Here is a 16,168-nt window from a genome sequence, read left to right on the forward strand (position 1 = left end):
AGATTAAGATAAAAATAATTGAAAATCATAAAGTGTCCTCTTTGGAGAAATATCTGTAGAATGTGGTTTTTAAAAATCACACTTTTCAGTGAAATGATTGCTCTTAAGAACTTATAATAGTTTGTCATATAATTGAGAACATATACTTTTTGCTAAGTATTGTGGTAGCATTTAGCTGGATATATTAATGGTTTTCTATGCTCTTATAATCACTGAAAATTACCATTTTTGCATTGCATTATCTCAAGTGTTTTTATATTTTCTTTTCAGCCTGGAACCTGAAATTTAATCTGGCTCATGAGTGTGGCTACTCCATTTCAGAATTAAATGAAGATGACAGGAGAAAAGTAGAAGAGATCAAAGCAAAGTTGTTTGGTCATGAGAGAACAACTGACTTGTCCAAGGTATAAAACAAATGTAGAAATGAAGAGAGAAAATGTGAAAGAAAGGGCAGTACAGTTTGTATCTCTTACTTGGACGTTGATGACACAAGCTGAGTCATCAATAATCTGGATAAAGTGTTAAGAGTCTTATTTCTTCAAAGTTAATATTTAAGGATTAGATTCAGTAAGTTTTGATTAATTCCAAACTCATCTATTGAAAAAGAATTACCTCCTTAGGAAAATAAGAATAGATTTGCTTTGTCATTTGTATTTTCTCATGAGGATGATAACTTGAGGTGCAGGTGAAGTCCAGCCATTTTCAGATACATATTATCTACTTAAGAGCATAGAGATATAATAGCCTATGTTTAAATGATTTTCTTTGTAATAGTACATATTTTCCTTCAGGTGTGAACTATTTCATGCATAGTAAAGAAAACATATATGAAACATAACAAAGAATAAAGAATAAAGAAAAAAAATTAATTCCTATATATTGGCCCGCTAACTTGATAAATGGAATATTACCAAAAACCATAGAAGTCCTGTGTGTCCTCGCCCCAGTCGTATTTCTTTGACTTCCTATCCTGACATATATTGATATTCTCTTGCTGTTCAGTGTAGTTTTGAATTCTTTAATAGATCGAATCAACATGGTATATATTCTGAGAATTACATTTTTCACACAGACTTGAGTTTTTGAGAGTCTTCTGTGTAGATGTATGTAGTTTTAGTTTATTCATTTTCAGTACTGTAGGTATTCTAGTGTAAGAATATATCATAGTTTGTCCATTATGTTGTGGATAGGGCATTTGGTCTGCTTTCATGAGTAGTAGTAAGGTATGATAATACCTATCTTAGAGGGTTTTGGTATGGGTTGTATGTGATAATGCTTAGTGGAACGTGTGATATCTAGTCTCAATATTTGGCAATTATTATCATTACTATTAATACTATAAAAATTGATAATGCATAGATTTTATGGCCTAATTCATAGTTTTTTAGAAAATTTTTTGTCAGTGATACAGCATAATTATTTGGCTTATTTCTTTTTTGGAAAAGTTTTTTAAAAGTTTAAATCAGATTGGATTTTAGATTTGTGTATATGTTTGAGATCATCACCACCATCCCATTTCCAGAAACTCTTTTCATCTTGCAAGAGTGAAACTTTGTACTTATTAAACAATTTCTCTCCATTCCACTCTCCCCCCAGCCCTGGCAAGCACCATTCTACCTTTATGATTTTTTTTAAGATTTTACATATTTATTTGATAGAGAGCAAGCACAAGTGGGGGAGCAGCAGAGGGAGAGGGAGAAGCAGTCTCCCCACCAAGCAGGGAGCCTGATGTGGGGTTTGATTCTAGGACCCTGGGGCACCCCTATGGTTTTTTAAAAGATTTTTAAAAAATGTATTTATTTGAGAGAGTGCACAAGAGAGAGAGCACAAGTGGGGTGAGGGGGAGAGGGAGAAGCAGACTCCCTGCTGAACAGGGAGCCCGACTTGGGGCTCCATCCTGGGACTCTAGGAGCATGACTTGAGCTGAAGGCAGATACTTAACAGACTGAACCAGCCAGGCGCCCTTGTGTTTATGATTTCAATTAAGTACCTCATATAAGTAGAATCTACAGTATTTGCTTTTTGTGGTAAGTTTATGTCATTTAGCATAATGTCTTCAAGGTTCATCCATGTTGTACCTTATGTCAGAATTTCCTTAAAGTGAGTCTCTTAGAGGTAGTACATAATTGAATAATGGTTTTTTAGCCATTCTGCCAATCCCTGATGTTTTGATTGAGTTCGATCCATTTATATTTGAAGTAATTACTGATAGGGTGTCATTTTGTCATTTGTCATTTGTCATTCTGTCATTTTGCTATTTGTTTTCTATGTCAAGGAAATGATTTTTATGTTCAGGTACAACTCCAAACCACAAGATTATTTACCTTACTGCCCTTTAGCCCACAGAAGTGCAGAGGACAACAAATTACATTTTTAGGCTCCTAAAGATACCCTCTTACATTGCTTATTGGCATTAACTACTCAAATCATTTTGATTCCACCCAAACTATGATAACAAAACTCACTTTGTATGTATGGATTTATGGTCTTTCCTTAGCGGGATACTCTCCTCTCTTTTCCCTTTTTTGTTTGGTAACCTCTGAAAACAGGCAGAGTTTGACGTCAGTAATTTATATCATCTGGTATGTGGACCAATATCTCATAAGTTTATAAAGAAAACCATAAAACAAACTTAAGAGTAAAATAAAACAAGCCAAACTAAGAAAGTAGTAAGAAAGAAATTACAAAATCAAATGGATCAATTAATGCACTAGAAAACAGGAAAATAATAGAATTGAACGTGAAAGAGTTGAATCTTGGAAAAATTCCACATCAATAGGCGATCTCTAACTAGAAGATTACAAGAAGATAACTTGATGTTATAAATTGAAAGGAGTATGCTAAGCATACCATTGAGAAATTTTGAAATCATAAGAGAATATAATGTATACATCTTTTTTTATTAGGTTTAGAATTTTCATGAATTGGCTGATTTTCTAGGAAGATGTCGATAAATCTTAAATAGATTAGATATGAGCAAGGTAGAAAATCCTTGTCTCTCAGAGATTTATCTTCCAAGAAAAGTAGCTGACTTGTTAGGAAATGTCGTAGAATATTTCCTGGGTGTGATATTGGTAGTGTGGTTATATGACAGGTGAATGTCCCTATTCTTAGCAGATGCAGTGGTGAACTATTTAGGATTGAAGTGTCATATACAAGTGTTTGTATAGAGAGATAAAACTGATAGGGGAAAATGTTCAATTGAATCATGGCAGAAGGAATTCCAGTGTTTATTTTAACATTGTATCAACTTTTTTTAAAAAGGCTTTATTTTTTAGAGCTGTTTAAAGTTCACAACAAGGGGTGCGTGGGTGACTCAGTTGGTTAAGCGTCTGCCTTCGGCTCAGGTCATGATCCCACGGTCCTAGAATTGAGCCCTGTATCGGGCTCCTTAACGGGGAGCCTGCTTCTCTCTCTGCCTCTGCCTGTTGCTCCCCCTGCTTGTGCTTTCTCTCTCGTTATCTCTCTCTCTCTCTGTCTGTGTCAAATAAATAAAATCTTAGAAAAAAAAAAGTTCACAGCAGAATTGAGAGGAAGATACAGAGATTTCCCATAGACCCCCTGCCCTAACACATGCACCTCCACTGCCATTATCAGCATCCCCCACCAGAGTGGTATGTTTGTTACAATTGATGAACCTACATTGATACATCATAATAACTCGAAGTCCATAGTTTACATTAGGGATCACTCCTGGTGTTATATATTTTATGAGTCTGGACAAATGTGTAATGACATGAATCCATCACTATATCATACAGAGTATTTTCACCACGCTAAAGTTCAATCTATTTAATTCTGCCTCTTTCCCACTTCCACTGCAACTGTTGATCTTTCTGCTGTCTCTATACTTTCAGTATGTTATATAGTTGGACTGAAACAGAATTTAGCCTTTTCACGTTGGCCTCTCTGGATTATTAATATGCATTTAAGTTTCCTCCATGACATTCCATGGCTTGATAGCTCATTTCTTTATAACACTGAATAATACTCCATTGTCTTGATGTGCCACACAGTTTATTTCATCTACTGAGGAATATCTTGGTGGCTTCCAGGTTTTGGCAGTTATGAATAAAGCTGCTATAAACATCCTTATGCAGTTTTTTTGTGTGAAAATCAGGCATTTCACCTCCTTTGGTTAATTATCAGGGAGTTCAAATGCTAGATTGTATGGTAAGAATATGTTTAGTTTTGTAAGGAACTACCAAGCTGCTTATAATTTTGTATGTCACCTATACTTCAATTAAAAAAAAAAAACCACACACACACACACACACACACACACACACACACACTCATTTAAATGCGGGAGAGAAAAAAAGAAACCACCGAATTGTTTCACAAAGTGGCTGTACCATTTTTTATTTCTACCAACAGTGATTCAGAGTTCCTGCTGTTCTACATCCTTTCCAGCAGTTGATATTGTCTGTGTTCTGGATTTTGGCCATTTTCATAGGTGTGGAGTGAAGTCTTGTTGTTCTGTTTTTTTTAATTTTTTTAATTTATAGATTTTATTTATTTATTTGAGAGAAAGAATGCATAAGCAGGGGGAGGGGCAGAGAGGGAGGGAGAAGAACAAAGAGACTTGTGCTGAGTGCAGAGCCTGATGTGGGGCTTGATTTCCTGACCCTGAGATCATGATCCTGAGATCACACCTGAGCTGAAACCAAGAGTAAGATGCTCAACTGACTGAGCCACCCAGGTACCTAGGAGTTTCATTTTAATTTGCATTTCCCTGATGACATATATTGTGGAACATCCTTTCATATGCTTGTTTTCCAGCTGTATGTCTTCTTTGGTGAATTGTCTGTTAATGCCTTTGCCTATTTCTAAATTGGGTTGATTTCTTATTGATTCTTTAGAGTTCTTTGTATATCTTAGATAATAATCCTTTATCAGATGTGTCTTTTGCAGATATTTTCTTCCAATCTGTAGCTTGTCTTTTCGTTCTTGACATTGTCCCAGGAGTTTTTAATTATAATGAATTCAAATTATCAGTTACTCTTTCCAAGATTGTACCTTTGATGTTATATCTAAACAGTAATCACTGTGTCCAAGGTCATTAAGGTTTTCTCCTTTGTTATATTCTAGGCTTTGCATTTTACATTTAGGTCTATGATCCATTTTGAGTTAATTTTTGTGAGGAGTTTTAAATCCGTGTCTAGATTAATTTTTTTGCATGGGTTGCTCAGTTCCAACACCATTTATGGGAAAGATTATCTTTGCTCCACGCCTTTGCCCCTCTGTCAAAGAACAGTTGACTTAGGGCGCCTGGGTGGCTCAGTCATTAAGCGTCTGCCTTCGGCTCAGGGTGTGATGCCAGGGTCCTGGGATCGAGCCCCACATTGGGCTCCTCCGCTGAGAAGCCTGCTTCTTCCCCTCCCACTCCCCATGCTTGTGTTCCCTCTCTCGCTGGCTGTCTCTCTCTCTGTCAAATAAATAAATAAAATCTTTTAAAAAAAAAACTGGTATTAAAAAAAAAAAAAGAACAGTTGGCTGTATTTACATGGGTCTATTTCTGGGCTTTGTTCTGTTCTTTGATCTGTTTGTCTATTCTTTGACCAGTACCACACTGTCTTAATTACTTTAGCTTAATTGTAAGTCTTTTAGTGTCAGTCCTCCAACTTCGTTCTTCTTCAGTATTGTGTTGGGTATTCTGAGTCTTTAACTTTCCCAGATAAACTTTGGAAACAGTATGTCAGTATCCACAAAATAACTTGCTGGGATTATGATTAGGATTGCAGTGAATCTATAGGTCAAGTTAAGGGGAACAATGTCAAGTTGGGAGGTCTTGACAGTGAGTCTTTCTATCCATAAACATGGAATATCTCCATTTATTTAATTCTTTGACCTTTTTTATCAGGGTTTTACAGTTTTCTTCACAGAGTTTGTAGATATTTTGTTAGGTTTAATATAAGCATTTCACTTTTTGGGGTGCTAATATAAATGGTATTGTGTTTTTTATTTCGAACTCCACTTATTCATTGCTGGTATATAGGGAAGCAATTGACTTTTGTATTATATTAACCTTGTATCCTGCCATTTGGTACAATCATTTATTAGTTCCAGGAGTTTGTTGGTTCTTTTAGATTTCTACATCAACGATCGTATCATCTACAAACAAAGACAGTTTTATGTCTTCCTTCTCAGTCTGTATACCTTTTATTTCCTTTAGTTGTTTTATGCGGCATTAGTAGGAATTCCATTTTGATGTTGGAAAGGAGTGGTGAGATGGGATATTGTTAACTTGTTCCTGGTCTTTGTGGGAAAGCTTCTAGTTTCTTACTGTGAAGTACGAGGTTAGCTGTAGGTTTTCTGCCAATATTCTACCATGTTGAGGAAGTTTCCTTCTATTCCTAGTTTACTGATAGTTTTTTTTTTTTATATCATGAATAGGTGTTGGATTTTGTCAAATTCTTTTTCTATATCTATTGATATAATGGTCATTTTTCTTTTTTTAGCCTGTTGATGTGATCATATTAATTGATTTTTGAATGATAAGTCCCACTTGGTCATGGTGTGTAATTATTTTTATACTTTGTTGTATTTGATTTGGTAATATTTTATCGAGGACTTTTGCATCTATATTCATGAGAGAGATTGGTCTGTGGGGTTTGTTTTTGTTTTTGTTTTTTTCTTCTAATGTCCTTGTCCGGTTGTGGTATTCATAGAATGAATTAGGAGTGTTTCTTCTGCTTCTGTCCTCTGAAAGAGATTGTAAGGAATTGGTATAATTTTTTCTTTAGATGTTTGGTAGAATTCACCCCTGAACCCAGCTGGGCCTAGCATTTTCTCTTTTGAAAAATTATTGATTCAATTTCTTTAATAAATAGATGTCTATTCAGAATGTCTTTTCCTTTTTGTGTGAGTTTTGGCACATTGCGTCTTTGAAGAAATTGGTCCATTCCATCTAGATTATCAAATTTGTGGGCATATGGTTGTTCATACTATTCCTTTATTATCCTTTTAATATCCATGGGATTTGTAGTGATGTCACTTCTTCGCTTTTTGATATTAGTAATTTGTGTCTTTCTTTTTTTCTTTCTGGCTGGAGGTTTATTGATTTTATTGGTCTTAAAAGAAACAACTTTTTTTTTTTGTTCATTTTTCTGTTTTTTCTGTTTGCAGTTTCATTGATTTCTGCTCTAAATCTTATACTTTTTTTGTTTGCTTTGGACTTAATTTGCTATTCTTTTTGTAATTACCTAACGTAGAAACTTGGGTTATGGATTTTAGATATTTCTTCTTTTCTAATATGTACATTTAATGCTAGAAATTTCTTTCTATGACATGCTTTCCCTGCATCCCACATGTTTTCATAAGTTGTGTTTTCATTTTAAGTTAATATGTTACTAAATACTAGGTTAATATGTTTTTAAATTTTTCTTGATATTTATTCTTTGATTCATGCTTTATTTAGAAGTATGCTGTTTAATCTCCACGTATTTAGGGATTTTCCTGTTATCTTTCTTGCTTTGATTTCTAGTTTAATTCTTTTGTGGTCTAACAGCAGACATTATTTGATTTTTATTCATTTAAATTTGTTAAGGTGTGTTTGATGGCTCAGAATGTGACCTGTCTTAGTGAATGTTTGATGTGAGCTTAAGAAATTGTGTATTCTATTGTTTTTGGCTGAAGTAGTCTATAGATACCTATTATGTCCAGTTGATTTATGGTGTTGTTGAGCTATGTCCTTACTGATTTACTGTCTGATAGAGCTGTTCATTCTGATGAGGGTGTTGAAATCTCCATCTATAATAATGGATTCATCTATTTTTCCTTGTAGTTATATTGGTTTTTGCTTCATGTAGTTTAACACTCTTTTGTTAGGCACGTATACATTATGGATTGTTATGTCTTAGAGAATTGACACCTTTATCATTACGTAATGGTCTTCTTTGTCCCTGATAACTTTCTTTGCTTTGAAGTCTGTTCTTTTTGAAATTAGTACAGTATTCCTACTTTCTTTTGATTAGTTTTAGAATGGTATATTTTTCTCCATCCATTTACCTTTTTTTTTTTTAAAGATTTAATTAATTAATTAATTTATTTGACAGAAAGAGAGAGAGAGCACAAGCAGGGGGAGTAGCAGGGAGAGGGAGAAGCAGCCTCCCGCTGAGCAGAGAGCTGATGTGGGGCCGATCCCAGGACCCTGGGATCATGACCTGAGCTGAAGGTAGATGCTTAACCAACTGAGCCACCCGGGTGTCCCATCCATCCATTTACTTTTAATCTATATGTGTCTTTATACTTAAAGAGACTCCCTCAGGATGCCTGGGTGGCTCAGTCGGTTAAGCATCTACCTTCAGCTCAGGTCATGATCCCAGAGTCCTGGGATAGAGTCCCGCATTGGGCTCCTTGCTCAGCAGGGAACCTGCTTCTCCCTCTGCCTGCTGCTCCCCTGCTTTTGTACTCTCTCTTTCTCTCTCTCTCTGATAAATAAATAAAATCTTTGAAAAAAAAAAAACCAGTGGTATCCTTGGGGCACCTGGGTGGCTCTGTCAGTTAAGCATCCAGTTCTTAATATCAGCTCAGGTCATTATCTCAGGGTTGTGAGATTGAGCCCTGCATGGGGCTCTGTGCTGGGTGTGGAGCCTGCTTAAGATTCTCTTTCCACGGGGCGCCTGGGTGGCACAGCAGTTAAGCGTCTGCCTTCGGCTCAGGGCGTGATCCCGGCATTGGGGGATCGAGCCCCACATCGGGCTCCTCTGCTATGAGCCTGCTTCTTCCTCTCCCACTCCCCCTGCTTGTGTTTCCTCTCTCGCTGGCTGTCTCTATCTCTGTCGAATGAATAAATAAATAAAAACCTTTTTAAAAAAAAGATTCTCTTTCCCTCTCTCTCTCTCTCTCTTTTTTTAAGCTTCAATTTTCTGGTATTTTATTTATGATAATGAATTATATTCATGTGTAACGTTTGTCCAAATGTATACATTTGTATTCTTTCTTTTTCTTTTTTTAAAACTTTATTTTTAGAGTAGTTTTAGGTTCACAGCAAAATTGAGAGGAAGATACAGAGACTTCTCCTATACCCCTTCCCCATATATCCCTGGGCTCCCTCATTATCAGCATCCCTCACCAGGATGTTATTACATTTGTTACATTTGATAAACCTACATTGATACATCTCAACTACCAAAAACCATAGTTAACCTTAAGACTACTCCTAGTGTTATATATTCTATCAGTTTGAACAAATGTATAATGACTTGGATATATCATTATAATATCATTGAGAATAGATTCGTCATCCCAAAAAACTTCTGTTTTCCACCTTTTCCCCCCTTTTCCCTCCCCCAATCCTTGTCTCCATAGTTTTGACCCTTCCACAAGAAATGTTATATAGTTGGAATCATATGGTATGTGGATTTTTCAGTTGGGTTGTTAGGGATGTACTGTATGGTGACTAACAATAATATAATAAAAAATTATTATAAAAATGTAATTATCATATGCCAAGATTCTGTCTGCTACAGTAAATAAATGGGTGTGTTTATAAACTTAAAAAAAAAAAAAAAGAAATAAAAGAACCCAACTGAAAAATCCCTCTCTCTTTCTGACCCTCCCCCAACCCTCCCACCTCTCTTAAAAATTTAATAAAGTGGCTCTTTTTTTTTGGAGTTGTTTTTCCATTTATTAGACAACCCTGGGCCTGTTCACTTGAAATCTCCTTTCTAGTGATAGATATAGATAGATATAGATACACATGTTCATATATACATATACATATGCATATGTATGTACATGTGTGTATGTTTGTATATTATAAATTTTACCTCCTTTATTGAGTTTGTTCAGCAGAGGGGGAAAAGGTGAAAATTCACTCTAGGTTAAAAGCCTATAAACAAAACAAAAGTACACTTTTTGTTTGAGGCTCTGGTGTTGGATTCTTGGCTCCATCAAAAACTCGCTTTTAAGTCTTAGAAATGTTACCTAACCTTTATCTTGTTCTTAGTTTCAACATCTATAAAATGGAAATGTTAATGACATCTACCTTCTAAGATTTTGCTAAGTATTAAGTCATATTATGCCCATAAAATGGTTAGTAATTCTATATCTAACACATAGTAACACTCCCAAAATTATTTACTGTTATTATTATTGTCAATGAAAAGCTCACTGAGGCAGGGACTATTGTCCCACTTACTAAAATGATGTTTTAACTTTATTTTGAAGCTTTCTTATGTCACCCGTACTCCTAATCATGGACTGAATATTTAATTATAAATGTTATTTTATGTTTTATAAATGTAATTTTATTTTATTTAATTTAAATTCAATTAATTAACATATAATGTATTATTTGTTTCGGGGGTACAGGTCTGTGATTCATCAGTCTTACATGTACCCAGTGCTCATTACAACACATACCCTCCGCAATGTCCATCGCCCAATTACCCCATCTCTATACCCCTTTCCCCTCCAGCAACCCTCAGTTTGTTTCCTATGATTAAGAGTCTCTTATGGCTTATCTCCCTCTCTGGTTTTGTCTTGTTTCATTTATTTCCTCTCTTCCCCTGTGATCCTCTGTTTTGTTTCTTAAATTCCACATATGAGTGAGATCATAGGATAATTGTCTTTCTGTTATTGACTTATTTCGCTTAGCATAATAACCCTTTAGTTCCATCCACGTTGTTGCAAATAAAGTGGCTTTCTCATAGATAACATGTAGTTAGATCTTGTTTTTTGACTCATTCTGACAATCTTTGTCTGTACTTAGATCATTGATTCTCAAAGTGATTATTGGTGTAGTTGGAGTAATATCTACCATATTCACTACTATTTTTTATTTGTTGCCCTTGTTCTTTATTCCAATTTTTGTCTCCCACTTTGTTTCTGTCTTTTGTGTTTTAATTAAGCATTTTATATCATTATATTTTCTCTCATTTCTTAGCATATCAGTTACACTTCAAAAATTTTTTTAAACTTTTTTTAGTGGTTGCCCTAGAATTTGTAGGACATTCACAACTAATCCAAGTTTATTTTCAAATAACACTATACCACTCCACGTAGTTTGAGTACCTTCTAATAACAAAATACAGTTAATCCTTGAACAGTACAGCAGTGGGGGGGAACCAACAACCCACACAGTTGAAATTCTGCATATAACTTTTGACTTTCTCAAAGCTACTAATAGCCTGCTGTTGATCAGAAGCCTTAATAACATAATCAGTTAACATTACATTATGTGTATTATATTACTGTATTTTTATCAAAAACATCTAGAGAAAAGAAAATGTTGCCATCATAAGGAAGAGAAAATAAATACATTTACAGTACTGTATCAGAAAACTCAGTGTATAAGTGGATCCCTGCTATTCAAACCTCTGTTGTTCAAGGGTCAACTGTAATCCTGTATTCTTCTTCCCATCCCTTGTATCATTGCTGTCATTCATTCATACACATATATACATACACACAAGCAATAGTTTGAACAAATTATTATCTGTTAGATTAATTAAAAATAAGAAAAAAGTGGGTGTGTGGTTTTTCTTTTAATCATCACTTATTCCTTCTTTGATGTTCTTCCTGTTATGTAGATCTGAGTTTCTGACTATATTTTTCTTTTCTTAAAGTACTTCTGCTAACATCTGTTGCATGGCAAGTCTACTGGCAACAAATTCCCTCAATTTTTGTTTGTCTGGGAAAGCCTTTATTTCTCCTTCAGTTTCAAGGATAATTTCTTAGGGCAGAGAATTTCAAGTTTGTATTTTTATTTTCCTCAACACTTCAAATATTTCATTCTGTTCTCCTCTTGTTTGCATAGGTCCTGAGGAGAAATTGGATGTAATTCTTTGTTCCTCTGTAGATAAGGCGTTTTTACCCTGTAACTTCTTTTCAGTATTTTTTCTTTATTTATTTTTTTAAGATTTTATTTATTTGTCAGAGAGAAAGATAGTGAGAGAGAGCACAAGCAGAGGGAGCGGCCGGCAGAGGGAGAGGCAGACTCCTCGCTGAGCAAGGAGCCTGATACGGAACTTGATCCCAGGACCCTGGGATCATGACCTGAGCCAAAGGCAGATACTTAACTGATTGATCATTTAGGTGTCTCTCTGTTTTTTTCTTTATCTTTGATTTTCTGTACTTTGAAAATGTTATACCTCGGTATAATTTTGGAGGGCATTTATCCTGCTTTGTGTTTTGTGAACTTTCTGAATCTATACTTTGGTGTCTGATATTAATTTGGGGGAAATTTTTAGTCATTTTAAAAAATATATTTATTTATTTGTTAGAGCGCGCGCAGTAGGGGGTAGGAGCAGCAGGCAGAGGAAGAAGCAGGCTCTCCACTGAGCAAGGAACCTGATGTGGGACTCGGTCCCAGAACCCTGGGATCATGACCTGAGCTGAAGGCAGACACTTAACTAATCGAGCCTTCCAGGAGTCCCTAGTCATTGTTATTTCAAATATTCCATTCCTTTCTTTCTTCTCTTTTTGGTGTTTCCATTGCTCATATGTTATACCTGTTGTAGGTGTCCCAGAGTCCTTTGATGTCCTGTTCTTTTGTTTGTTTGTTTTTTCAGTCTTTGTTCTCTTTGCTTTTCAGCTTTGGAGGTTTTTATTGAGATACCTTTATGCTTAAGATTCTTTCTTTAACCATGTCTGGTCAAAGTCATTCTTCATTTCTATTAAATAAAGTGTTTGATCTCTAGCATTTCTTTTTCATTCTTCTCTAGGTTTTCCATCTCCTTGCTTACATTGCCCTTGTCTTCTTACCTGCTGTTCATTTTATCCATCAGAGCTCTTAGCATATTTATCATCATTGTTTTAAGTTTCTGATCTGATAATTTCAACATCTTGACATGTCTAGTTTTGATGCTCTCTCTTTCTTTTCCACTAGTTTTTTTGCTTTGTAGTATCCTATGTTATGGGGCCTGTAGCTGGTATAACATTAAGAATGTGCAGATTATGACCCACTGAATAAGGAGACATTAGCTTTGCCCACCGGAGTGGCAGATCACTTCCTCAGCGTTCAAACTCCCATTTTGGGGAGTGAAAACCCCAAGATCATTTTGATTGAAGATGCAGTTTCAATACACTCACACAAAGGAAGTTAGGTTACAACATTTATTATTTATAGATCCCAGAAGCAGGGGTGGTGGTGGGTGGGTGGGTCTGAGTAGGGGCAAGGGGCACTCAGTGAGCTGAGGGAAAGGCAGTCCTCTGTGCCAGGTCATGAGCAAGCAGGAGATAGAGAACAGGGTAGCAAACACCTATTACCTATAAGGTGGTTGGGCAGAGGTCACTAACTTTTCGTAGTCTTATCTCTTAAATAGTTATTTTAAAAACTGCCTGAGGGAAACAAAGTGGAGACTATTGGCAGGAATCCTAAGCTCAGGTCCTTATCTAACTGTCCATACTCTGGGTGTGAGCAGGGTTGTCATACTGTAAAATGCCTAGGCAGCAACTCAAAATAGCTTTTTTCTCATCACAATTGACCCTGTGATGCCTAGGCATTAGTCTTTAGGGAAAACCATGGACACTGTCTAGATGGTGGAGATGTTAAAAGCCACTGGCAGGGTTTTGGTCACCTAGCTCATGAAACATTTGAGCAAAGCAAAAATGCCAGTCAACAATATCAATAGACAAATGGTAGTTTAAAATCCTGCCTATAACCATCCCTCCATTTGTCGGGGTCCAGCCAAGAAAATAAAGCCCATGGATAAGGTTAAGGTAAGTATCTGATTAAAAACTTGGGTTAGATTATGGAATATTTGTACCTATTAGGCCACCTTTTGTAAATTTGTCCAAATTTGTCCAGAATTATGAATATATATGCAGCAGGCGATGCAGTCTATAGTGTGTATACCTCCTTCCTTGACCAACAAGGAATCTAAAGCACTTATCCAAAACTATCTGCACTAAAGAATGATGTTATTGTATGAAGTCTACGCTTTGGGCTAGCAGTCCAGTGTTGTCAGCCAGGGTGGCTGACAGGTTAGTGTTTGCCTTAATAATTTGTCGTTCTGTGCCTAGTGTGGTGGTGTTCCCATGAGGGATAGTAGCAGACCTATTCTCAACATAATGAGGATGAATTCTGAATACTTTTGACATGAGGGGACAGAAAGACAGACTGGGGGTCCTGTTTATTAGGTTGTAAGGGTCGTGCCTGGGTACTGAAGTACATTAGTATGAACAGACAGGACTCCCTGACGACCAGCAAGGAGGCAAATGTGTTGGACTTTGAGGGAAAAAGTGTATGTAGGGAGAACCATGTATGTGTGATGGCCCCAGGGCACTGGACTCATAGTGAACACTAACTGTTTTATTGTGGAAGCCAGAGTAAGTTGGAGTTCCCCCAGGGTGACTAGGCTGCAAGGCCCAAGACCATGGGCTTTGTGCTCTTTGGGGCAAGGTATATATTATATTCATTTTTGTCGTGTTGGCGCCTGCGCAGATATGGGGAATTACAAAGAGCATGTGGGGTCTCCTGCCAGGTGCCATGTACTGTACTGCAAAGTGTCCTGCATGGGAGCAGTTGAGCACCATAGAGAGTGGTCAGGCAAACTGCAGAGATGTGTGGGTTGCCTTTTTTTGGGCAAATGAGGGCAGGCTAGGCTAATAAGCCTTTGTTGAGTTCATTAACGTGCCCAGCAATTACAGTGGCTCAAAAAATGAGCCTTGGTTCCTGCCCATGGGATAGCAATAGTTAGACTATTGGAGGACTTGAATGGGAGGATTGTGGAAAACTGAGTGGTGACACTGGGAAAGGGTCTCCTTGGGGTGGTGAGGGAGGTGACCCTACGGCTGTGGTCCTGTGAGTGTCTGGGGGGGGGGTGCTCTGGTGGTAGCATCCACAGCCAGAGACGGGTTCTTTCAGCAGAAATTAAATTTACTAACCCCCAGTAGGAAGCATAATGTGGACCAATCTAATGAGTATGGTGAGGGCAAGCAACTAAGTGAAGTGTTTAAAGGGGACTCTGTAAGTTTATGAGACTTGACAGATACCTTGGCCTTTCAAAGCTCAAAAGTGCAGTAGAGACCAGCCTGGCAGTCATAGGACTGCCTCACACTCAAGCAGCAAGCATTGTAGTAAGCAAGGGGGCCTTGAGGTAAACACGTAATTTAACTCGACAAAATCCACTCAAGGGGCATCATCTTCCCAGTTGTCATCTCTGCTATTGTGGAAGGTTTTGGAGGCAGCATTTGGGATGAAGTTTTGTCCCATGCCATCGTGGACTGGGGTATTGTCGTCTCCAGTGTTGTTGCAGTGGAGAGAGCCATCCCAGAGGAGGGTGGTTCTCCCAGGTTTCCACCTAGAGGGGAACTGAGCCCAGGAGTCTTAACCAGATGCCCTGGCTAAGGTTTGCTTGCATCATCATAAACATCTACTGGTATCACAATTCTTAGTAAACTTTGGAGGTTCTTGGGGGAGTGTACCTCACAAAGGACTGGGCAGACGTCCCTCTCCTCTGAGGCACAGGACGTCTCCATCCATAGATAGTAAAGGTTGGAGGCATATGTGTAACCTTGGTATAAAGAAAACTTAGTTATATGCTTCTGACAGTTTAATGTTTGGCCCTGTATTACTGGGGATGGGTCTGAACTGCATAAGCCTATCAGCCAGTTAGGGTTGAAATTAGGGCAGTGTTACAGCTGGTGGCCTTTAAGCATTTATGCCATTGATTCCACTGAAGATAGTGGGCTTGATTCTCCTAGCTGGTTTCCACACCTGATGGCATTTCGGGTGCAGCCACTCTAGGGCCAACTTCAGCACATGCCATCTTCCCATCCTGGGGTGCAGTTGTGAGCGAGTGCTGTTCGCTTCCAGCAACTTTCTAGTACTGTCTTTCTGGGGTCAAGGAGAAGCTTCATGACCAACATGGTACAAAAGGCACAGAGTTAGGCCAATAATAGCAAGCATCTGCATTTTATAGTTTTGTCCGTCTGACTGCCTCATGAGAAGAATTATTATGGGGCCATTGTGGATCAGCAGCTCATTGGTGGCCTCCACCAAAGTGGGGTAGGGCCAAGTGTTATGATCATGTCACCGTGATGTCATCCAATATTGTTGGTATCAAGCAGCCAGAGTGCCTCTTCCCTACTTTGAGTGGGTCCAGGTACAGTTACTTCCACTTCCTGTGGGGAGGTATAATTAGGAGAAATGAGCCATCCACTGAAGCCGCTATACATTGGAATTTCAATTGGAATTTACATACCAAGCGAGTAAGTG

At 37.4% G+C, this 16,168-nt stretch overlaps 1 protein-coding gene across 8 annotated transcripts in view; it reads left to right on the forward strand.

Moving 5' to 3' along the window:
- The window catches only part of ALMS1 (ALMS1 centrosome and basal body associated protein), a 214,840-nt gene that overhangs the window by 69,085 nt on the left and 129,587 nt on the right, over positions 1-16,168 (forward strand). For all 8 annotated transcript variants that reach the window (XM_045788273.2, XM_087863546.1, XM_087863545.1 and 5 more), the window contains one exon: positions 271-404. In XM_045788273.2, the coding sequence (XP_045644229.2) occupies positions 271-404 (134 nt within the window). The remainder of the gene's footprint in view (positions 1-270; positions 405-16,168) is intronic.

This window comes from Ursus americanus, chromosome 7 (assembly GCF_024610735.1).
Source record: "Ursus americanus isolate L20-20 chromosome 7, mUrsAme1.1.p, whole genome shotgun sequence".
In the NCBI taxonomy this organism is placed as follows: Eukaryota; Metazoa; Chordata; class Mammalia; order Carnivora; family Ursidae; genus Ursus; species Ursus americanus.